At 49.7% G+C, this 23,687-nt stretch overlaps 4 protein-coding genes across 4 annotated transcripts; 1 reads left to right on the top strand and 3 right to left on the bottom strand.

Annotated features, from left to right (window-relative positions):
* Positions 1-1,558: 1,558 nt before the first annotated feature.
* On the bottom strand, positions 1,559-3,003 carry LOC119354084 (polygalacturonase inhibitor 1-like). The gene has a single exon (XM_037620785.1). The coding sequence runs from the start codon at positions 2,890-2,892 to the stop codon at positions 1,885-1,887; it is 1,008 nt and encodes a 335-aa protein (XP_037476682.1). The 5' UTR covers positions 2,893-3,003; the 3' UTR covers positions 1,559-1,884.
* A 7,943-nt stretch (positions 3,004-10,946) lies between these two features.
* On the bottom strand, positions 10,947-12,574 carry LOC119354083. Its single transcript, XM_037620784.1, has 2 exons — positions 12,275-12,574; positions 10,947-11,552 (listed from the first exon to the last, which is right to left on the bottom strand). Exons 1-2 carry the CDS (start codon positions 12,522-12,524, stop codon positions 11,305-11,307), a joined length of 498 nt encoding a protein of 165 aa, XP_037476681.1. The 5' UTR covers positions 12,525-12,574; the 3' UTR covers positions 10,947-11,304.
* A 133-nt stretch (positions 12,575-12,707) lies between these two features.
* Positions 12,708-17,917, top strand: LOC119354082. Its single transcript, XM_037620783.1, has 3 exons — positions 12,708-13,077; positions 14,261-14,613; positions 14,719-17,917. Exons 1-3 carry the CDS (start codon positions 12,870-12,872, stop codon positions 17,710-17,712), a joined length of 3,555 nt encoding a protein of 1,184 aa, XP_037476680.1. The 5' UTR covers positions 12,708-12,869; the 3' UTR covers positions 17,713-17,917.
* Positions 17,918-19,595: 1,678 nt separating this feature from the next.
* On the bottom strand, positions 19,596-21,239 carry LOC119354081 (remorin 4.1-like). The gene is made up of 2 exons (XM_037620782.1): positions 20,297-21,239; positions 19,596-20,189 (listed from the first exon to the last, which is right to left on the bottom strand). The coding sequence occupies exons 1-2, from the start codon at positions 21,038-21,040 to the stop codon at positions 19,998-20,000; spliced, it is 936 nt and encodes a 311-aa protein (XP_037476679.1). The 5' UTR covers positions 21,041-21,239; the 3' UTR covers positions 19,596-19,997.
* Between the last annotated feature and the right edge of the window lie 2,448 nt (positions 21,240-23,687).

Here is a 23,687-nt window from a genome sequence, read left to right as displayed (position 1 = left end):
TGTTTTTTTCTCCCCGAAACTCAATATATGGAGGAGAGGCAACAGGGGGCCCACGAGGTAGGGGGCGCGCCCTAGGGGGCTGGCGTGCGCCCCACCCTCGTGGAGAGGTGGTGGGCTCCTGGCCTTCATCTTTTGCAGGTATTTTTTTTATTTTCTGAAAAGTGGCTCCGTGAAGTTTCAGGTCATTCCGAGAACGTTTGCTCCTGCACATAAATAACACCATGGTAATTCTGCTAAAAACAGCGTCATTCCAGGTTAGTTCCATTCAAATCATGCAATTTAGAGTCCAAAACAAGGGCAAAAGTGTTTGGAAAAGTAGATACATTGGAGACGTATCATTCCTCCGGTAAACGGGAGTTGCATAATCTCATAGTCATAGGAACATGTATAAGTCATGAAGAAAGCAATAGCAACAAACTAAACGATCAAGTGTTAAGCTAACGGAATGGGTCAAGTCAATCACATCATTCTCCTAATGTTGTGACCTCGTTAGTCAAATGACAACTCATGTTTATGGTTAGGAAACATAGCCATTTTTGATCAACGAGCTAGTCAAGTAGAGGCATACTAGTGACACTATGTTTGTCTATGTATTCACACATGTACTAAGTTTTCGGTTAATACAATTCTACCATGAATAATAAACATTTATCATGATATAAGGAAATAAATAATAACTTTATTATTGCCTCTAGGGCATATTTCCTTCAGGCCTCACCAACTCGGACCTTGTCCATTCAGTGTGGACGGTGTGGGCGCCTCCTCGATGCAAGTTTTTTGCTTGGCTTGTTCTTCAAGATAGGATTTGGACTTTGGACCGCTTGAGCCGTCGTGGTTGGCCTAACTGCGGACTATGTCCTCTTTGCAAGCAAACCCAAGAAACCACGGCTCATCTGCTTTTCCAGTGTCGCTACACCATGCGCATTTGGAATGACGTCCTCCCGTGGCTTGGCATGCATCACAGCACCACGTCTACTTGGGTGACGAGGGCTTCGGTCAGAGAATGGTGGAATGGAAACCTTCAGCTCCGTCTTGACTCGCCCAAGGCGCTTGCCTCTCTTATGATGCTCATCTCTTGGGAGGTTTGGTCGGAGTGTAATGCTAGAGTCTTCCGCAACTCGGCGGCCCCTTTCATGGTCATCATCAACAAAATCAAACAGGAGGTGTTACTTTGGGCTATGGCCGGAGCGAAACATTTGGGTGTTAGTAGGCCTCCTATTTGCCGTTTTGCGGTTTCTGTCTAGAACATTCTCCTTTATCAATGAAATAGCAAGTCTTTTGCCTTGTTTAAAAAATATATTTGCGTGCATTCATTAGTGGACGAGCATGATTCGTCTCCAGCCAATAACACAAACTTTGTTGTCGCTTGAAACCATCAGTTTTTGCATGTTGTGCGCACGCTGAGTCAAATGTGTTCAGATTTCAGAATCCTTCAGACATCTCTTGCTGTATGTGCATGCATGAACTGAACTTTTAAGTTCTCACCCACCCTCTGCTGCGTTTTTCAGACATCTCTTGCTGTATGTGCATACATTTGTATGCCTCTCAGAAAAGCATGTAAAAGTAAGCCAAACATAATTACCATTTAACAGTTGATACATCAGGTAACTGGGATGATCCATCCATCCCGAACACGGGCACACACACACTCTCGGGCGCATCTCCAGACGGTACACACACAGGACACGGCACGCACACACATCTCTATCGTTTCGTACACAAGCTCAAGGACCGCGCGTGTCAGGCATTGCCACCACCGCGGTGCTCCACTCCACTAGTGAGTTTACTAAGCCCCAAAGCACCGTCCTTCGTGCGTCCGTATGCGCACGAGAACGCCAACACACCACTCATATAACGTACGCCTGCCGGGCGCCGGCGGCGAGCTCAGAGCTGGTGGCAGCTGCTCTCGAGCGGCGCCCCGCGGTGGCAGAGGTTGTGCTCGTAGGCCTTGCAGCCGTGCCGCATGACGCCGTGCAGCTTGGGGAGCGGCCCGCAGAGGTTGTTGTAGCTGAGGTCCAGCGTGAGCAGCGTGGACAGCGCCTCCAGCGACCGGGGCACGGTGCCCCTGATGCGGTTGTGGCTCAGGTCCAGGTACGTCAGCTCCTTGGGGAACTTGAGCCTGCTCAGCTCGAAGTCGAGGTTGTTGTAGGACAGGTCCACCTTGCCGATGGGCCGCCCCTCGGAGAAGAGGAAGGACGCGTCGCCGCTCAGCTGGTTGTGCGACAGATCCACGGTGTTGATCTCGTCCTGCGCGTCGTCGCGCGGGATCGGGCCCGTCAGCTGGTTGTAGGACAGCACCAGCGACCGGAACTGCCCCTGCACGAGGCTGGCCGGGATGCGGCCGGTGAGCTGGTTCCGGCGGAGGTCCAGCGACCGGAGGTTGGGCATGTCGGCGAAGGAGTTGGGGATGGCGCCCGTGAGCCTGTTGTTGGAGAGGTCGACGGAGTCGAGGCTGTGGAGGCGCGCCAGGGAGTCCGGGATGGAGCCGGAGACGTTGGTGTGGGAGACGGTGAGGAACTCGAGCTTGGAGAGGGAGGTGAGGCAGGCCGGGATGGGGCCCTGGAGGCCCGGGAGGCGGAAGAGCGAGAGCGACATGAGCGCCGTCAGCCCCGCCAGCGCGGACGGGATCTGGCCGCGCACGTCGTCGGCGCCGTCGATGAAGACGTTGTTCACGCGCCCGGCCTCGTCGCACGTGAGGTGGTCCCACGCGCAGCAGTCCGCCGACGCCGGCGACCACGTCTTGAGCGTCGCCGGGCTGCCCAGCGCCTGCTTCACCCGGAGCAGCGCCTGCCGGTCGGCCTGCGGGCACCGCTGGGGCAGCAGCGGCGAGCAATGCGCCGTCGCCACCAGCAGGAGCGCCAGCAGCGGGAGGAAGGCGGCGGTCGACGCCATCGTCGCCCTGCGGTTGTGGGTGGCTACCTTCTACTAGCTCAGCTTTGCTAGCTAGCTGTGGAGGAGGAGGCCAAGGTGGCGGAAGTGTTGAGTGTGGGAGTGATGAGCTGAGCTGAGCTCTGGAGGTGGCGGTATTAAAAGGGCGTGAGGCCGGGGATAAATGTCCCACCTTTTTTTAATTTATTTTTTATTTTTATAGTTTGGCTAGGTTTTTTGACCACCATCGAAGATCGAAGCGGGACGTGGTGAGGTGGCCCAGAGAGTGCGAGGGGGGGGCACGAGGCGGCGGCAGCAGCACGGCATGGCGCGGGAAACGGAACCACTCCGGTGGATGAATCCCAGACTGCAACCGGACAAGGAGCGGCGGTAACCGGGAAGCATCCCAGTGGGGTTCGGCTCGACTCGCGCCGTATGGCGCCATTGTTTTTTTTAGGTCAATATATGGCGTCATTGGTCCGTGCATGATTTAGATTAGCATAGCATGTGGGAACTCCCGGACCCGGGCTTTCGCTCGTCCGTTTTTCGGCCTCCGCATAATTGGGCTCGTCACGTAGCAGTCTTAATGCACGTACATGTGCTTGCCGATCTCCCATAACCAAGACCGGCGTCGCCTAGCCACAAGAGAACAATTAGAGCTTTTTAAATCCAAGAAACAGAGCAATGCTACACATACGCTAATGTTACGTTTAGATTTTACGTAAAAGCTGATGTGGGGTTTGTTAATTGGGCCAGCATTTGCAGTTGGGGCCACCCGGTTAAAATCAGGGAGGGAAGAGACAAAATCACTAATTAAGGAGTACTTGTTTCAAACAACACTCTATTTTTCCAGGTCGCGACAAATCGCAACCTGTTAAGTTTTTCCTTTTTTCTAGATTCGTTTATTCAAAATGTTTTATCTTTTAAACCGTGCGTCCAAATCACGAACCGTTTTCATCATTGGATTCCTCACGTCGAGTTCATCAAAACTAGATCCCATGTTGATAGGTTTTGACGAATTCTTTTTTTCACGAAAAAAACCGGGCAAAAAAACCGAACCAGGAGCATGGTTTTTTTTTCCTTTCCGAAAGAGGCACGCCCGTGCCTCTCGAAAACGCGTTTTATTTTTCCCTTTCCGAGAGGCACGGTCGTGACTATCGCGAAAGCACAACCGTGCCTCTCGCGAAAGCAAAACCGTGACTCTCGCTAAAGAAAAAAAAACAGAAAACGTGTTTTTCTTCGTTTCCGAGAGGCACGGCCGTGACTCTCGCTAAAGCACAACCGTGCCTCTCGCGGAAGAAAAACCGTGACTTTCACGAAACAAACGCGTTTTTTCATGATTTTTTTTTGAATTTTTTGATCGAAAAGCTAAGAAAGACCGGAGAAAAACCAAAACGTCGAAAAAAACCCCAAAAAACGTTTAAAAAACCAAAAACGCGTGCGGAAAAATAAAAAAATAAAATTCGAAGGAATCGTCCAGAGCGCGACACGTGGTGAATGGCTGAGAGCGCGTCAAATGGCGCTGATCGTTGCGAGGCTCCCGAAGGAGCGCTCGTTAACTAGTTGCTCCCGGGAAGAGAATTTTATGAAAGGTTACGTAACCCTACGTAGAACGTTTCGTAGGTGTAGAATTATCGCAAGAAACAGTTATCCTGCGGGGAGGAATTACGTACGCTCCTTTGCCAGAGTACATCCCTTTTTCGCGCTTGGATTCCTCGAAAATTTCGCAAGGAAACGCATGATCAAATGCAATCTCTTTTACGAGATTAATCGCCGGAGCAGGAAGCCAAGAATGAAATGTACATACTGTACTCTACTCCACAAGGCATGGAAGGCACCTCCTGCCGTGGCACGTAAGTCACTCACACATGACAACGAAGCCGGCAGCGGGCACGCACTGACTGACCCTCTGACCCGAAACGTACGAGCTAGTGGCCGCCCTCTAGCCCGGTTCGGCATCATCGAGTCCCTCACCGTTTCAGCGCCCCATGTGAGGAGAGGAGAGGAGAGGAGGCTGAATAATGCGGCATGGACGTGTCCGACAGGGTTCAGGCCGCACACGAGAGCGCATGTGGAAGCAAGCAAGAAAGAAAGAGAGAGGCGCCCGGGGAAGCAAGCAAGGCAGGCAGCGATGCCGAAAAGCAAAAGGATTCTTTCGGCTTTCCGGGCCGCCCGATGACGAGCAGCGCACAGCTCGCCTGGCCCGGCCGCATGCCATGCAATGCAATGCAGCTTTGCGTTCGCTCTCCCTCCGGCCTCCAGCTGCGCACCACATGCCCGTGCCCGTGGAGATGCTCTTCTCGCTTGGCTACTCCATTCCGCGAGCTCATCACCAATCAAAGAGTTCGGCGGGCGTGCACGTTATTGATCGTCATGTCTACGCTTTCTTTTAGCAGCGGGGTGGGGTCGGTGAATTAGATGGTGTGTAAAACGAGCCGCAATAGAAAAGAGAGGAGCGAGCAAAAGATCTTACTAGCTCTGGTAAGATAAGATTTGTGGTACTACTCGAGTGAGTGTACACCACGCATCGATGCTCGCCTCGCCTACTGGCAAGCGAGCGGGTGTGTCAGCGAGTGACAACTAGCAAGTGGCTGGCTGGCGGGCGATCACGTGGATGCGCTCGTGAAAAAGTAGAACCGATCACTAGCAGCTGTCGTCGCTGTGCTGTGCCGCCGCAGGCCGGAGTGAATACGCAACGCAGGGGCAGGGGCAGGGATAAGTAATTGGCCGCGTCCACAGGCCTGTGCGATCTGCCGGGCCACCGCCCGCGCGCGGGTGAGCTTCACTTCACATGCCCGGCCAAACCGCCCAGGGCAGGGCCGGGCCAGGCAGATCGATTCGTTCCGCCACCCGCAATTATTGTTACCGATCGATTTCTCGCGCCCGCTCACGAATCGTCCCAGACAGACAGCGAGCGTGCTGTCAAGTGAAAGAAAGAAAGGCGTCGGTCCATCCCCCGATGCATCGTCGCGTTGCGTTGCGCGCGAGCGCCCCCGCCCGGCCCACCACCGGTGGCGACCCGTCGCGATCGGCGCGGACGACGATGCTCCGGTCGCCGAGGGCTCGACACCGCGCCCATCAGCTCTTGGCGTCGCGTCGCAACTCGCGGCTAGGAGAGCCTAGCCTCCTGCCTCCCGATCACGCACGCGCGTGCACGGGGAGCGGCCGGCGAACTCGCGCGTGGGCGACGACCTGCCGACGGCCGCGGATGCGGATGCGGGCGCGGCGACGTGTCCGTCCGTCCGGTGTCCCGATCGCGCAGTCCAAGCGCTTGTCCGGTTGCTCCCGATGAGATGAACCGGATCTGGGGACGCACATGCATGATCCACACCAAATGGGGGGCGATGCATGCTGCTGCAGTTCCTGGGCGAAAAGGATGGCACGAGTGATGCTGGACCTCAGTCCTCGGTCGGTTTACTTCTCAGATCTGATTGTAGCTTGCCAACTAAAGTCAAACGTACAACAGTAAGCGGCTGGTTTCCCTGCGCGCTAGTGTTTTTTTTTTTGGAAAGGGCGAAAGACTCAGTGCATTCATTCATTCATTAAGAGAGGGTTTAGGCTGGTCATAGGAGAGTGACATAGATTAGTAATATATACATGTTATTAGACCTGTTTGGTTTCAAATAAGTCACCAACTTATAAGTCGAAAAGTGAAAAAAATGACTTATTTTGTCAAATAGACCCAATTTATAAGTCACCTCAACTTATAAGTCATAAGTTGCTCCATCCCAATTTAAAACTTATAAGTCACCCATTTTACATGGGTCCCACCACCTTTACATAAAAAAACAAGATGAAAAGGTGTGGTCAGGTGACTTATAAGTCAGGTGACAACCAAACGGACGTGACTTATAAGTCACTGGTTTTAAGTCACCTGACTTATAAGTCAGGTGACTTATTGGAACCAAACAGGCCTTTAGTCTATGTTACTACCTTCGTATAGTGGGTAGTGTCACGTGTGTGGTAACATATATATGTTCATTTATTACTTTGTAGACTCGTTTTACATTAGGAAGCGCTATGTGATGGTAACATATTATGTTATTCTATTTGTCTCTCTCCTCATTAATTATTTGCCACCTCATCATTTTTGCTTATGTGGCATCTATGTTACTACTTATATTACTCCCACTATGACCAGCCTTAGAACAAGTTTGGCCACCCTAGGGCAAGTGTCTGGTAAATCAAAGCCTGCTATCTCGGCATGATTTGACGTCCTTGAACCCATGCCAGGTATTCGTATAATCCTTGTAGTTGTAGCCAGTCAGTCGCGCACCATGCACCACACCCCTAATTGAGAATGTGCATTGAAAGAGGGGGTGTGACGCGACTCCGAAACTTGGTTGCACAGGGGACAATTGCCACAGTTTGGCCACTCATGCTTATCGAGGCGGTCGACTGTCCATACTCAATTTTGTGTAAAGCAAAGAACTTTCATTTTGGCGATGTCGAGTTTTTCCAAATCATGCTTTTGAAGCTTCTTGCAATGCTGTTGCAAAACTGCGCTTTGTATGCCGAGGCTACAGAGTAGTGATCCAAGGCGGTGAACTTCGAAAGGATGGTGTCTGTCGTATCGTCTTGTAGATGCACTTGGGCCATCAGAGTTCAAAATGTGATGAATTTCTGGGTGTGTGCCACTTAGGCCATCTTGATAACTGAATTTGCTCCCCTTCCCCCAAGAACCATTCTAAAGGGCCTTTCTAATACACCACCTCTTGTTTGTGGATATGCCAAAGATTAACGAGCTTAGGCCTTAGACCATTTAGCCAGGCCGACTCCTAGAAGCTCGCCTCGCTCCCACCCCCACATTCACTTTTGTAAGGCCGTGAAATAAAGTCCATATCCTCCTCGTCGCATGGGTTCCCAATGCCAACCCAAGTCCTTTCCGACGCAATACACTCAAGCCATGGCCACCTTAGGTGAATGACTCGAGCAAACTTTGCCAAGTTAGGATTCGAAGGCCGTCAAGGTTCATGGGGCATCCAACTAATTTTGCATTTGCCACCAGAGATCTTGTCGGAAACCACCCAGATAAAAGCCCCACGGATCTTGTCAATGGCTTGAAGGACCTCAACTGGAATGACGAGAGTGCTGTGATGTGGTATATCATGACGACGGCGAGGATGGACTTGACCAAGGCATTTTCTGCCCCGCTGTCGTGCAATGTTTACCTTGCCAAGGTGGTAATTTGCTTGCGACTTGGTCCTCAAGGTGTTGGAAGTGGATCTTTTTTAACCGCCTAACCAATAAGGGAAGCCCAAGGTATCTTATGGGAAATGTCGATCGCACCGCCGGAAGGGTTTGCATGATATCATCAAGGTCCAATCCATCGTAACAGATGGGGACCACAAGCGTCTTTTGGAAAAAAATTACAAGCCCGACGACCTCCCCAAAGTTCTACAGGATACTAGAGATGACCTGGACGTCATATTTAATTGGCAAGACAAAAAATGCAACATCGTCCGCATAGAGCGATGTCCCGAATTGACCACCCTGACCACCTAAGTCGTGTAGGAGGCCCTGCTCGGTTGCCAGTCGAAGCACCCATTGAAGGGGGGCAATGGCAAGGATGACGAGCAGAGGGGAGAGCGGGTCTCCCAGCCAGAGACCACGAGGACCCGTGAGGTGGATGACGAAAGGAGGGCGGCAATTCAATTGCGAAACCTTCGGGGAGGGGGGGCGCTTTTGGAGAAGATCAAATATATAGTCCCATCGCACGGTGTCAAACGCCTTATTGATACCCAACTTGAGAAGCAAAGACGACTTCCGCCGCCGGCGAAGCCAACGTGCATAATTTCTCACGAACATGAAGTTATCTTGGATGCTTTAGGATTTTATGAAGGCACTCTGTCCATTCGAGACCAAGTTGTTCATGTATGGGGCAAGCCTTGAGGCCAAAAATTTGGCAATAATCTTTGCAATGACATAGATCGGGCTAATCGTCATAAAGTCGAGAATGCTCTCAACACCTTCTTTTTTCGGTTGGAGCACAATGTTTGCCGAGTTGAGCCACCGGAAGTGGGACGTTTGGATGTTAGAGAAGTTGTTGATGGTTGCAATAACATCATTAATGATAACATCAAAACAACTCTTGGAGAACTGGCAATGAACCCGTCCGACCTCGATGCCTTATAGGATGGGAGACTTTTGATGGCACCCTTGACCTCCTCCTCGGTAAAAGGGCCGTCAATCCCACGGAGATCGATCGCAAGAACGTTTAAATCCTGCCAGTTGAAGTCCTCTTGCCGCCGACCCGCCTTCCCCAATGTACGAGAGAAATGCTCCCTCACAATGTTTTCCTTCTCCTCATCTGAAGTGACCCATCCATCATTGTGGCGCAACCTTGAGATGAATGAATGTTGTGTTTGTATATCTCTCGCACAAGTTGTTGATACGAGCGCATTGCTTCTTTCTAGCCTTCTCGAGCACCGCAAGAGCGACGAGCCAGCGCTAGTACCCCATCTGATGAAAAGTGTGCATATAGAAATTTTAGGACAAACTATGGAGTGAAGTAAAAAAACATTGGAAAGGTGCAAGCCACCATCTCTCCTATCTTTAGTTACTCAACCCCCAATGAGCTAAGTGTTGTAGAAATTAAGAAGACCGTGTGTATAATATTATTGGTCTTGATTACCGTGTGATGAGAGAGAAACATTTTTTCCACTTTAAAGCGTATTGGAAAGATATAAGTATACTTTTTTTTATGAACAAATTTTTAAGCCAAACATACACTCTTCATCGAACGAGGGGTAAATCGCAACTCGTCAACACCGCTTTGTAGTAGGTGTACAAACTACTAGGAAAAACACAAGGTCTCCCTCAAAAGAAAAGAAGAGGGTGAAAAAACACTAGGTCACGGCACGTGAGATGTTGGTTGTTGGGCTGGAACTCGGTGACTCGATCCATGAGAGAGTTGAAGTATGTTCTCTTTTGGCAGAGATAAATTATGGTGTCCACGTTACGAGATTCCTCTAAACAAACACGCCCAGGTATTTGTTCGAGGTTGGGTAAGCACGAGATAAGGGAAATGAATAAATAAATATATAAATAAAGAAGGGGTAATAAACAGGGCCAGCACGGAAGGCCTACATGCGAGGTTCAAACTAGGGTCAAAGTTGGATCTGTTGTGTCGCCACGTAGTAGAATAGGAAAGAGTATCCGGTGGAAATCTAATCACTCGGTGAAAACTTGAAATCCGAACGTGGGCCGTCGGATCTAGAATGTGGATGCAGATTAAGTCCCGTGTTTTGCATGCAAGCATCCACAGGCCTGGTTATTCTATTACATGAAGCCTTGGGTTCTTCTGTAAAACACACTAAAATAAGTGGGTGGGTGATCTAGCCCTTAGATTGTACTAGATCCAACGGCGCATGTTTGAGTTTTTCAGGATTTCACTGAGGCACTAGTTTCCCCGGGACACTTTCTTCAACATCAGGCGTAAAAAACTACTGGTATTTCTAATGAAACCAAAGAATAAATAAATAAAATGAGAAAAATTAGGAATGGCTCGAGCTGTGAGGAAATAGGAGACAGATCAAGATGTACTGTGTCTACGATAGGAAAGCAATCGAGAATCTTGCATAGGGAAAGCGAAAGGCAACGAGAAAGCTGTGTGATCTTTACGGGAACCCAAGAACTGCCGACAAGCTATAGCAGGGGCAGTGTATAATCCGGACGAAACAAGCTAAATACAACAAACGGGAGAAAATTAAATCAAGAGAGACAAAGAAATACAGTATACTACATATAAATTTATAGACAGCTGCAAGAAAAAACCAGTAGAGACACAGTAGAAGATCGCAGAGCCCGGGACCGCTACCACGGGCGTACGCTACGTACCCTGCTGCTCCGCCTCTGTCGCGTGCCGCACGACCATTGCCCACAGCTCATCCATGTCGGCGTTTTTGGAATTTTGGCATCAGCATATGCATGTTGCTGCAAACAGTTTGCCGCGCCATTGGCTGATTAGTGCGAGAGAAGAGGCAATTTGCTCTCCAAGTTCAGCGTCGATGATCACCGCTGACACAATTAATTGGTTCACAAGTTGGGTCTGATATATTCGATCCAGGAGATCATTGTGCTGCTGACTGTAATTGATTGATCATCATTGAGTCGATGGAAGCCGCTAATCGAAAGAAAAGAAAAAAGATACACATACTACAGGTGAAGCCCCATGGACACATGTGCAGCACCTTGTTCCATAATGATGAAAACCCTCAAGGCCGAGGCCAGCAACAGCACAGCTTGTTTAGAGCATGTGGGTCTTAAATACTCCCTTCGTCTTAAAATTTTTGTCTTAAATTTGTCTAAATACGAGGGACGGAGGGAGTACATAATGCCGCAAATATGAGGGATGAGGCACATGGCTTCAGTTAACTTGCAAAGCACAGCCCTTGCCACTGTATCAAACTGTATTATCGTGTCATGCATATACGTCTACGAGCTATCACTAGAATTGCCGGGCTGCTGGAAGCTAGGATCAGCCAGAGGCACTCTCTGGATTCGTACCGGCTGATCGGCGCCGTCCACGGAAGGCTTGATGTACACGTTGAACACCACGTTGGTGAAGATGGTCAAGATAAAAATTGCCAGAGTCGAGAACGTCACGTAGGCCGGGGTCATTTCTGGGAGCTCATCACTTGGGCGTCCTCGCTGTATTATCATATCGCGGTCCATGAAAGGATCTGTGAACAAAACAGAAGTAAATACACAAGTACCCATACAGAGAAGTTAGCAGAGAAGTCAGAAGTGATCAAGCAGGCAAAGCAATGGCATGGACTGTGACCACGACGAGTAATTTGAAACGGCGGGACTACTTCCACACATGCTATGCTCGCAAGCACACGGTACTCCCCTAGAAAAAGTAGGAAGCGACTTGAGGATCAATGTGCTGTCGTGGCCTAGCAACTGGTGAATTGTACGGATCACTCGGGCTTGGTATATCTAGAAGCATCGCTCTACGCTGTAAAGTAAGTGCCACTGTACTACTGCTACGAAAGAAACAAATGAGGAAATGAACAGTTCCTGCGCATTCCGTAACCAAAAACAGTAATACGTCTACTATTCGTAGGTACAGTACTTGAGAAATGACTAGCTCTACTGTATACTGAAGTATGCACCACGAGGCTAACAAATGACCTGCTCCATCGAGCAGTTGTTTCAGAGTAGGTTATTGAAGATTGATCCGTCTCTTCTCCGTAGGTTAGGCAGCCCAACTAATAAATTTTCATTCGAGAGAACACGCGAACGGCGAACTTACGTGAATCAATTATTATTGGCCGCTATGAAGATCTCGAACTCTAGACGACTGATTGAACGGGAGGACAGGGGAGCATGGACGCATGGAAAACCGGAGAGGCAGGCAACTTGGCACGAGGAGAACGGAGTGGGAAAAGGCAATGATTACCCGGGGGAGGAGGGGGCGGCGGCGGCCTCATCTTGGGCTCCTTCAGCCCCTCCAGCTGGGCGTCGAGCTCCGCCAGCCGCCGCAGCGCCTCTTCCGCCGTGCTAAGCTCGCTGCCCTCCTTCTCCGACGAGGAGTTGCCCGCGTTGCAACATATCTGCTTCCTTCTCTCCGTCACCGGCCGAGGAATAGCGGCAAGGAAGCTCCTTCCGGCCACGGCGCTCGCGGCGAACGGGAGGGAGCGCAGCTGCATCCTCTTTGCCGCGCGCGCTCGGGAAGCATCGTCTGCACCTGCGGTGGTGGAGCATTCGCGGTGTGGATAACGATTTGAAAACGGGCCGAAGCCCAACGCGCGGAAGGCCCATAGGTTGAGTCGGCGTCATTTACAGGCCTAACGGTAGGACGACGAAGTACGCGGCCAACCCAAATCTTCTACTGCGAGGGCCCGTAAGATCGGATCCCGCACCAGATTCGCGTACCGAGCGAGCGCTCGCGGAATCCGGAAGTGAGCGAGGCGACCAACGGCGAACACCGCCGGCACGCCACCGCCGATACCCACCGTCTCCGCCCAAGCGGCGGGCGGCGGCGACCGCGAGCGATGGGGACACCTGGATCGGGATCGGTAGGCGAGCCCGGGAGGCCATGGACGGCGACTAGCACCTGGGCCCCAGCCGGAGGCGCGGCGGTCGAGGACGCCGTGTCGTTCGAGACGACCGAAGACGACGCCGAGACTTCCCCCGCGGCCGTCGTCCTCGCCCGCCCGCCGTCCGACGGCAGCGAGGATCCAACTCCCTGCGATGTTACGAGTGAGTACTCGTTTTCTCTCTTGGATTTTCTGGAAAGGTCGAGCCTACTGGAGGAGTTTGCGCGGTTTGATCGCGAATTGCTTTGTTGCGATGGTTCCTGTCGCTGGTTGGATGCAGATGCACGCGCTGTCGGGAATTGCTTTGTCGCCGTAGTCAGCGTATGGGTGGATAAACCCTAGTTGGCTAGCACAAGCCAAGCCCCAAACTGGCCATCGCTGTTTTGGGTTCCAGTGCAGAGTCCGTTGAAATTGGACTACAATATCATCATAGATGCTCCAGTTCTTGTTCACAAGCTCATGCTAGAAGTGGATACCACAAACTGCAGTATATCTTAAACTGTTATAATATCTGAGTTGGTGGTGGTCCATTCACCCTCTGAGATTGCCTCTTAAGTTGCCAGAAATTAATTTCTGCAATTATGCTACTTTCTATTTAGCAGACAGATGTATCACGATCCTTTGGTTAGTTGATTTGATTGCTGTATATTTTGAGATAGTACTTTTTTTTATCTGCACAAAGCTAGGTACTACAATGACACAAGCGTCTAACCAGCTCATGCAATTAAATACTCCCTCCGTCCCATAATATAAGACGTTTTTACAAGCTAAAATGGCTTGCAAAAACATCTTACATTGTGGGACGGAACTTTTGTAGCAATGCGCGGGCATTTAATCTCCATAACAACGCCCGAGCATTTAGCTTTAAATATCTTAAATACATTATACTCCAGTGTTTCTTATTCTGCACATGATCACCGTAATTGGTGTTTCGTGTACTACTTTAGAATATATCTGCATCATCTTACAACTCTAGCTTCCACATCTTCGACTAGCCTGAAATCAAAGTAAGTTGTTCCGTATGAATAGTCCACCCAACATCGATCATGTTGAAATTCCCATGATCTATCTCCTTCCTTTAATTGGGATAAATTGCAGAATTTTGACGGCTAGCTTATGTTAGAATACAAACAGTGGAAGCAATACTTTTATTTCTCGTTGTACATCCATCCTTTTGTGGAGTCAGGCTCCATCTCATTCTGCGTACACCACAGTGCCTTTCATGACCCAGTTTCCTGGCAGTCTCCATCTTGTTCCAGAAATACTATGCGATATTTTACTGCTAATAAATATCAAACCATTTTCCATTTCATTATCAGTGTATCTAATCCATTTCTTTTCTTCAGTTAGTTTCACAGGAAAGTACGAGATTCATAGAGTGTATGTGCGAAGCACAGCTCGAACTTATGAAATATACTATTCAACTGACCTGAAGGATGCAAGTAAAGATTATCTATGCACTGTACGCTGTGGAATTGCTGCTCAAGAACCGCAGCCTCCTGGTGAAGAATGTGTATCTCAGGCAAGTAGCAATGCTGCAACCGGCGAAAAGCATGAACAAGAGGCCAAAAGTGTTACAAGTAGTAGTGATGAAGATAGCTGGGTTGAAGTCAAAATTCCTGAGTCTCCTCTTGGAAATTACACGCCAGAATCTCAAGAAGAAAGGAATGCGATAGGAATCTGCCAGAAAAATACTCTGGTATTTCCCTTTTTTGTCAACAGCCATTGTCTAGTACTCGCTATCAAAGAAATTTTCTTAGCTTCTTACATATACTATAATTTTGTTTTATTTTGTCCATTCCAGGCTCACTACGAAGCAACTGCTGAGATAACTGATGCAAACCCATGTGTATCTCTTACTGTCCGTCTTCTTTCACTTCAGTCAAAGACATCAGTGCATATTGAAGAGATCTACATATTTGCTGATCTTGTTGAATCCAGCAGTGATGATTCAGTAGCAGGTCCTGGAAACATGGGAGGTAGTTCTTTGTTGGCTATGCTTGTTCCTGGCCTTATGCAAATTTCCAAATCTAGGGACTGCAAAATAGATGACAAATATTTTGCTGAGGGCTTGAAAGCCCAACTTCCTGAAGGCTGCGCGTTGAAAGATAGCATCCCATGTGGAAACATAGCGAAAGAAGCAGGGCTGTATGGTACAAATGATTCCAAATTTAGGCCAGCTGGAGTGCAGAGCAGACTACCACCTGCGCAGAGTGGTACGATATGTGATGATGATGGCAACCAACATGAGTTCCCGTTAAATGATCCCAAGCCTCTTCCATTGCCTGTAATAACAACAGAAAATGTACAAGTGACACTGGCGAAGGATAAGACAGTATCAAATCTGTACCCGGAGGCTAGTCCTATTATGAATGAAAATGTTACTCCGCACAATCACATTGAGAGAATGCTGGATACTCTGATCTCTAAGGTGGAGAAGGTGGAGTTATGTTGCTCTAGGTTTGAGGACAAAATGATGAGGCCCCTCAGTAGCATTGAGGCAAGGCTTCAACGACTGGAGCAGCAGTTTGATTCATTCTCTGTGGAGATTCAGTCTCTACGAAGTTCTTCTGCAAGAATGTCAGCACCAAATGTTTTTTCTGATACAATTAACTCCCAGCAAAAGGAACATAATGGTGGGAATTCTGGAACTTCTGCCTCTGTGATGAACAGGCAGCCAGGCTTGGTTATGAGGGCACCTGAATTTTCTTCAGAAGATTACTCTAATTGTGATGTGGCTGATGAGAATACAGTTAATTTACATGGACCTAATGTTGTGCCAAGGGTCCTTAAGGCACCTGATTTCATCTGTGAACCTGGGTTTATATGTGAGAAGCTTCATGGTGGGCCTTTACCTGTTGAGAGAGAACGCAAGACTTCCCCAGGTCTAGTTATCAAGGTTCCTGAATTCCTAAATGATGAAGAGGATGAAGTGGAGGAAGATAAACAAGCAGAAGCTGACAATGTTGATGATGGTCGTACAAATTCTAATGATACTCTGAGCAAAAGCACTGACAACAGCTTCAAAGGCAAAACTCCTGTATCTGTCGATGGCGCATTAGCGTCTGCCTTGGAGGCATTTCTCACTTCCACCAAAGGAACATCACCTTCAAAGTCTGTTGCTTGCACTGCCAGTAATGTAAGTTGTGGAAATACTGATGATTCCTCTAGTTCCTTCCCTTCTCATGGACATCTTCATGACACATCCACTAAAGACGACTTTCATGGCATCTTTGGTGACACAAAGAAGATTAGTACCTTGATATCTTTTCAGGAGGTTGATGCGGCTCCACTCATTTCTGTATCTAAGGCACACTTGGTTAGCAGTGTTGAGGTAAATGGACAGAATATTGATATGAATCCGGACAAGAAGGCATTTGCTAGCACTGAACTGTTGGTTGTTCCTTCACAGTCTCTTACAGGATCTATAGATGATTACACTCAGGTAAATGGGCAGAACAATGGTCCTAGTTCGTACATGATTCCGCTTGTCACAAGCAGTGAACCTGTGGATGATCCTTCTCAGCTTGCTACACACCTCGGGTCTGTTGATGGCGGAACTCAGGCAAAACCTCCTACCATATTTCAATCTGTTGGTGAGACAGCTCAAGTGGATGAAAGCAGACCTTCCTTACCATTGGCAGAGTTTCTGGCGGCACGGATTGCTTTTAGGAATGGTACTTCTGAGGTGTGCTGTGGTGACGCTGCAATTCCGTCCTTCCAGAGAACATTGACAGGAGCACATCAGAACTTGGAAGGTGGTGACAGCAAAGCGAGCCAGCAGAACCCAATCTTCCAACTTTCGCTATTGAAGAAAGCTTTAGAGGTTGATGAGGGAGATGGAAATTTTTGTGATGACATATCCATCGAGACAACCTTTGAACCATCAAGCCATGCAGCTCCTGCAAATGGTGCTAACAGGCACAGTACGAATGCAATGGAAACCCTGTCAGATGAGGATGGAGTTCTGGAGAATACAAAGGGCAGCATTATGCTTTCTGGTGGGCACAGTACCAATGCAATGGAAACCCTGTCAGATGAGGATGGAGTTCTGGAGAATACAAAGGGCAGCATTAGGCTTTCTGGCGGGATGGACTCTGTATTCTGTAGCAGCTTGCACTCAGGTCCCAGGGAAAGCTCCAGAAAACCAGAGGTAGAACACTCCTTGTCAGATTTGAGTAGTATGGAACCATCTGATGGAGATTCTTACAGAGAAGCTACTAGTTCAGGGAATGTCGCGGCTGGAAATCATGTGGAAGATCTTTTTGCGGGCAATGGAGCTGGTCCTGATGTAAGACCAACTGTGGGCTCACAGGAGAATGACATATTGGGAATGGCTTTCGTATCGAAGAGAATGAGTACAAGCAGCCCTTCTCTTGAAGTCTTGCTTGCTGAATCATCTGATTCTGAATCGCAAATTTCTGCTGTGGAGGAGGCTGGCAGTGATGCTGCTGGCCTTGGTTCGGATCATTTGTTCACTACATTCCCATCTTCAGATGATGATGCCTTTGCCATGGATGGGCCTTTATTTGACGTGGTTGATGCGCCGGTATCGTCAGAGGTCGATGCTTGTGCCTCCAACAAACCCTTGCTTGATGTGGTTGATCTGACAAACCCTTCAGAGACATATACTCCTTCAGTGAACGAGCCTTTCGCTGACGTGGTTGATCTGCCAGAGCCTTCAAGCTTGTATGCTTCTGCGGCGGACGAGCTTTTTGCCAGTGTAGACAATCTGCCAAAAACTTCAGAGACATTTGTTGGAGGGAGCAGTGGAGAACATCCTGGTAGCCTCATCTAGGTTAAATGCGTAATGGCTCTACTTATCAGAGATAAGACTCGTATCCTCAGCTGCACTTTTTAGTTATTTCTTAACTGGTGTGGCATGTACAAAAGTGATCACAGAGTTTTCTTCCACGGCCATGCAGCTTTTGTGTATATATCTCCCCGAACAGTATAAATGTAGCTTTGGCTCACTTTGCCTTTCTGCCGTGTGGTGTGCAGCATATTTAGCGTGACCAAAATAACAAAGTTTAACCTTATGAAAACTGACCTTTAAATCATTGAAGTATCCAAAACTGCAAAGAGTAAACTTCATCATACGAGCACTCTGAAAATGTTCTTCAGACATGAAGATCACGTCATCTTCTTGTGAAGAATATTTATTGTTTTATGGTAGTTTTCTCTTTTATATTTTGTGATAGTGCTTACTTGTTTATCCATTTCTTCGAAAAGTATTTTCAGACGGAGGGAGTATGTTTTTTAGTTGTGTACTGTGATTATCTGATACTCATCCGTACCATAATATAAGAGCGTGTCGAAAACCCTTTTATAAGCCACGATAGCTTTTTTATTTCCTTTGGGTCAAAAAGCAACCAGTAAGCCTATTTCCACTCGGAAGAAAATTAACACGAAGCCCCGGCCAGTAGTAATTCACTACTGGATTCTCACTACCGTATCATGATCAATGTAACCACCAATTATTCGGAACACGCCATATGCGACGTGATCAAACAGGAGAACAGGCTCACATTGTGTAGGCATGTGAGCTTGCTTGTTGCCCCCACCATGTTTTTCTCTCTAGGCTAGAGAGAGGACGATGATGCATGCATGCACATGGGCTGGTCCTGCTCATGGGCCGCTGCGCCCCACTACAAGGTAGAGACATTTAACTACAAGACGGAGGCCCACTCCCTGGCCATGCTCGCCAATATAGGTGTCCAAGTGCAGGGGATCCATGGGATTCGTATCCTCTCTCTTTGAACAAGCGCACGGAATTATTCAGGTATTGTCTGATCCAGCATTGACGCCTGGTCGTCTTGTGTCCATGATGATGGTATGCAATGCAACAGCAAAAAAATGCATACATGTGCTGCATTCACATGCACAGGCACGCTGTTACCATCAAACTACTATTTCTAGTCAACAGAAATCTTAACAATTCTTTGATTCGCAGAGATCCTGTTCTTTCTTATCGAACTGAAATTTCTGCGGAATTCGTATAAAATGTAGTACTAGTATATGAAAGTGGCGAGCGTCATTATTCTATGCCCCCATGCTGGAATCCAAAGTTGCCAAGCTCAGATACTTCTGAATTCAGCACACAAGAGCAATATGAAGAGCACAGGTCACTGTCAATCGAGGGTACGTAACTGATGTTGGTTGAGCTTGGTTGTGCTAATTTGGAGCATTATCGAACTACGCGAGACCAACACATAAAAATAATTTCCGATTTGCAATGGATACGCTCAGATATGTCATGCGTGCTGCATGACTGTCACCTTGTTTTTTTTTCTCTCGAATACGCACCAGTGACTCTCACCTAGTTAACGTTCTGCCGGTGAAGTGACAAGTCAGGGCACGTTCTGCTGTTCACAGTGAAGCCGGTAGGTCGCATGCCATCATCAAGGCAGAAAACTCAGTTTAGTACTTGAGTTCCAAATTACTGATCGTTTGACTACTCTTCACTAGATCTTGAGAAGTCAAAACAAAAGCAACTCTTCGTCAGTACACTGGGCCTCCAAGTTTTTTTATGTCAAAGTGTTGTTAGTTGAGCATTGAAGAAACCATAAAAGAAGCCGAACAAGGTGTTGGGGGACAGAGAAAGGACTGTTCAGCTGAAATAAATGACACGGATGAACACTTAGAAATCGAGAAACTGGTGATTCAAAAGGCTTGCGAATGTGCACACACCACACAACAGTAATTTACTGCATATCTTGTTCATATTGACACACACACAATATCCTTGATCGGAAACAAAAAACAAAAACAAAAACAAAATACAGGCGGCTCTTGCACTTGGACTGAGCAGGCAGAGCACACCCTTCCATTCTTATGCTATGTACTAAGTACTCCATATCGAACACGAGAAATGCAGAGGAAGAAAGAGGGAACGATGGCACACCACACCATACATGTGGATACAACACTAAAATGAGAGTTCCACACAGCGAAGCAGCGAGCACAGGAGGTTCCTGTGAAGCGAAGCGGTGAACGATCCGGCGACGGCGACGGCGAGTAAAAAGCGAAACAATGGCGGGACGTTGATCAAGGAGGAGGAGCAGCAGAGCAGGGCTGGGCGGCTCAGAAGAAGGAGCGCTTGGTGGGCGCCCTCCCGACGGCCCGCATGAAGTTGGCGAGCTCCAGCACGCGCGCCACCTTGGTGCCCCTCTTGGCCTCCGCCGACGCGCGCTTGTCCTCCGCCTTCCGCCGGGCCCTGGCCACCTCGTTCTGCGCCTTCTCCATCGCCTTGGCCCGCTTCTCCTCCAGCTTCCTCTGCACGCACCGGAGTTTCACATTCACACGATCAGAATTCATTCAGAGAGAGCATGGTGTGGTGCGGATTGATCGTTGATGGAGAGGATTGGAGCAGTGTGTAGTACCTCGTACTTGTTGAGCCATGCGCTGGCCTTCTCGACCTGGTCGCCCTCCCACCCGTTGATCACCACCTCCTCGCGCTTGAAGCGGTTGTTGACCTTGGCGACCTCCGCGATCTGCCACGCCGCGATCTTGGTCTCCACCTCGCCCTTCTTCACCTGCCCCACCGACACCTCGTCGCCCTGTCCGGCACCGGCACCGGGCGCCGCCACCTCCACCGGGCGCGGCGACAGCCCCCGGCGCGGCGACGGGATGGGGTTGCTGTCCGGCACGATGGCCAGCGGGTTCGTCTCCTCCAGCTCCTCCTCGCCGATCCTCCCCAGCGCGTCCTCGTTCGCCGCGCGGTCCACGCTCTCCCTGTGGCCCGCCGCGGCGGAGGACGAGGCGTTAGCGCTGGCTGCTGCGGCGACCATGGCCGAGAACTCCCTGCTCATAGTAGGGAAGAGCTCGCTGGGGGCGGTGTCGCTCCCGACGGAGCGGATCGACGTGTGTCTGCTCCCCCCTGCCCCCGCCGCAGACCCCCACGAGTCCCTGCTGCCCGGCCGGCTCCGGCGGTACAGGCTCAGCGCGCGGGGCGGGCTCAGCGCGTGGATGTCCCTGAACTCTGGCTCCTCCTCTTCCTCCTCGATCGGCAGCCGCTGGTGCTGCTGCTGCTCCCCGCTCCCGCTCCCCTGCTCGACGCCGCGGCTGACGATGCTGCTGCTGCTGCTGCTGCTGCTGCCACTAACCGCCGTTTGTCCACTCAACATGTGGCACCTCACCTCCGGCCTACCTGATCGTACCAACCTCCGCCGCTAATGCGCTAAGCCACTACTGGCGCACAAGAAACCATCTGCGATTAATTTGAGTTCGGTTGGAGCAGAGCTGAGGCTGGGGACGCGATCGAGCTGAGCTGAGCGGTGCGGGTGTGGTCTGTGGTGTGGTGGTGAGTAGGATGGTGGCGCAAGGAGCCTTCTTAAATAGAGGCCAGGTTGTGGCAGCGGAGGCGCCCACCAATGGAGGGCGGGGATTAGAGAGTGAGAGGAAAGAAATCGGGATATTTTCCTATTTCGGTTTCCATTCCCGCTCCTTTTGGTGCTGCTTCGTCGCGCTTTCTTATTCCGGAGATTATGTTTGTTTTCTGGGAGCGCAAGGGTCGCGTGGGCAAAGTGCGCTGACTCACACTATCATATTTCCGTTCCATCATGCATCATCGTCTTTGCCTCCCTTAATAATACCACATGATTTTTTTTGGCCATCTCTTTGCACTCTGCAGGTTTCCATCGTATACTAGTACCGAGTCATCTCCAACGTGCAAACCAACCTGTGGTTGGATTGGATGATTTGAGGGGCAGTGGTATTCCCAAACCATCAGTGTTTAAGTTCTGATGCTCGCATTATTAGTGAATTTATTTCAGTATTTTCGGCGATGCGCTTTTTGTGGGAGGAGACATTTGGCGGGAGACGATCACCCAATGCTGCCCGCATACATTTCATGTCGGGTACCAACTAACTAGACAAAATTCACGCAAAAATGGCGAATCTTCATATACACAAAACGAAATTCATTACATTACAAAGATTTTTCAGTACATTTTGAACATTTAGGACAAACAAATGGGTCCGACCCTAAAGCTATCTTACGGCGGTACCCATCGTCCACTTCCTTTGTATTCCGCACCGGCGACCACGTTCTTCATCTGTTATCTCCATGAACAGCGACGAGGTTTAAGACCCGTGAAGTGAAAGTGCGGTCTTCGGCGAGGAAGAGTAGAACATGGGAGACGGACCGACCCATTTGGGACACAATGCCTTGCCACCTCCCATGCCCTACTCATCCTCGAAGGAGTCTGCGACCTATCCGTTGCCGGTCCCGGTGGACGTGAGCTCTATAATAGACGTGGATGGTCTGTCACTGTCCACCTGCCACAAGTGCACCCGAAAGTTGGACAACGACATGTAGGACGCACAGTTGGCGGTGTTCTCGTCCTCGACCGCCAGCGCTTGTGCGGCCGCGTCTGCGTCCGGCTGCGCCGGTACTGTGTTGCGAGTGTCGCCTTGAGCACGCATGGCCTTATAGAGCATCTGCTGCTCCGCGACGAAGTACGAGTTCGTCGTGGCCATGGCAGCTACGACCTCCTCGCTTGCGCACTCGCCGTAGATTTGGCCCTCCGTCATCCGGTGCTGCTTGAGGAGGAGCAGGTTGTACCTCTACTCCTCCTGCGTCTGCCGGAACGCCGACATAGGAGCCCGCGCAGGCTGCTCCTCATCCGCCGTGGCGGCGTCGTAATGCGCCTACGCCTGCTCTATGGTCAAGCAGGCATGCACCGATGCCGGCTCCGGGGCGGTGTCCTCGTCGGACCTCCTCTCCATTGTGGGATCGTCGACGGAGAGCTCGAGGAAGCTGGCAGGCATGTCGGCCTCGATCCGCATGGCACGACAGCTCTGCCAGGCGGCCACAAGGGCGGCGATCTCGTGCTTCATATCCGGCGACAGTCTCTCCCATGGAGCGTTCCCACTCGCTGTCATGGTGGATATTGTGCAAGGGAGGAGGATGCGGAGCGGGTGTTGTCGGTGTCAAAACCGACCGATCTCGGGTAAGGGGTCCCGAACTGTGCGTCTGAGGATCGAAGGTAATAGGAGACAAAGGGGACACAATGTTTACCTAGGTTCGGGCCCTCTTAATGGAGGTAAAACCCTACTTCCTACTTGATTGTCTTTGATGAGTATAGGGGTTACAAGAGTCGATCTACCTCGAGATCGTAATGGCTAAACCTTAGCTATCTAGCCTATATGAATTCTGATAACCTCTACGGACTAAACCCTCCGGTTTATATACACACCGGAGGGGCCTATGGTTGTACAGAGTCGGTATGCAGAAGAAGGAAATTACATATCCGGACGCCAATCTTGCCACCCACGCATAGGAGAGTCCTATCCGGACACGGGGGAAGGTCTCCTACCTTGTATCTTCATGGCACATCAGTCTGGCCCATATCACACAGCCCGGACACCCGAGGACCCCCTAATCCAGGACTCCCTCAGTAGCCCCAGAACCAGTCTTCAATGACAATATGTTCGGCACACAAATTGTCTTCAGCATTGCAAGGCGGGTTCCTCCTCCCGAATACTTCAAAGAAATCTTCTGAATGAAAGAGTTGTATCCGGCTCTGCATGATAATCACAACCCTCAACCACGAAGGCAAAATATTTAATCAAAATAATGCCTGTCAATTGACAATTTTTTGGTGAAACGCCACATCTAACCCCTTTAAAATTTTGAACCGTTTTTCGCCTCCCGCTTCGTGTTTCGAGGCGCAGCCTCTATTGACATGTCTTGTCAAAACAAAGATTGTGTCCACTTATTGCGGGATCCTCATCGATATGGTTTGGGTAATCTAACTGTGCCATTCGCAC

The sequence above is a fragment of the Triticum dicoccoides genome, chromosome 2A, assembly GCF_002162155.2.
Source record: "Triticum dicoccoides isolate Atlit2015 ecotype Zavitan chromosome 2A, WEW_v2.0, whole genome shotgun sequence".
Lineage (NCBI taxonomy): Eukaryota > Viridiplantae > Streptophyta > Magnoliopsida > Poales > Poaceae > Triticum > Triticum dicoccoides.
This window is presented reverse-complemented; position numbering and strand designations above follow the sequence as displayed.

Bases quoted from the DNA above. Each gene is read 5' to 3' on its own strand.
- LOC119354083 (XM_037620784.1), bottom strand. From the start codon at position 12,524: ATGCAGCTGCGCTCCCTCCCGTTCGCCGCGAGCGCCGTGGCCGGAAGG. The intron at 11,553-12,274 runs GTAATCATTGCC...TTTTGTTCACAG, and splicing joins GCCGCCCCCTCCTCCCCCGG to ATCCTTTCATGGACCGCGAT.
- LOC119354084 (XM_037620785.1), bottom strand. From the start codon at position 2,892: ATGGCGTCGACCGCCGCCTTCCTCCCGCTGCTGGCGCTCCTGCTGGTG.
- LOC119354081 (XM_037620782.1), bottom strand. From the start codon at position 21,040: ATGTTGAGTGGACAAACGGCGGTTAGTGGCAGCAGCAGCAGCAGCAGC. The intron at 20,190-20,296 runs GTACTACACACT...CGGTGCGTGCAG, and splicing joins CATGGCTCAACAAGTACGAG to AGGAAGCTGGAGGAGAAGCG.
- LOC119354082 (XM_037620783.1), top strand. From the start codon at position 12,870: ATGGGGACACCTGGATCGGGATCGGTAGGCGAGCCCGGGAGGCCATGG. The intron at 13,078-14,260 runs GTGAGTACTCGT...TCTTTTCTTCAG, and splicing joins AACTCCCTGCGATGTTACGA to TTAGTTTCACAGGAAAGTAC. The intron at 14,614-14,718 runs GTATTTCCCTTT...TGTCCATTCCAG, and splicing joins TCTGCCAGAAAAATACTCTG to GCTCACTACGAAGCAACTGC.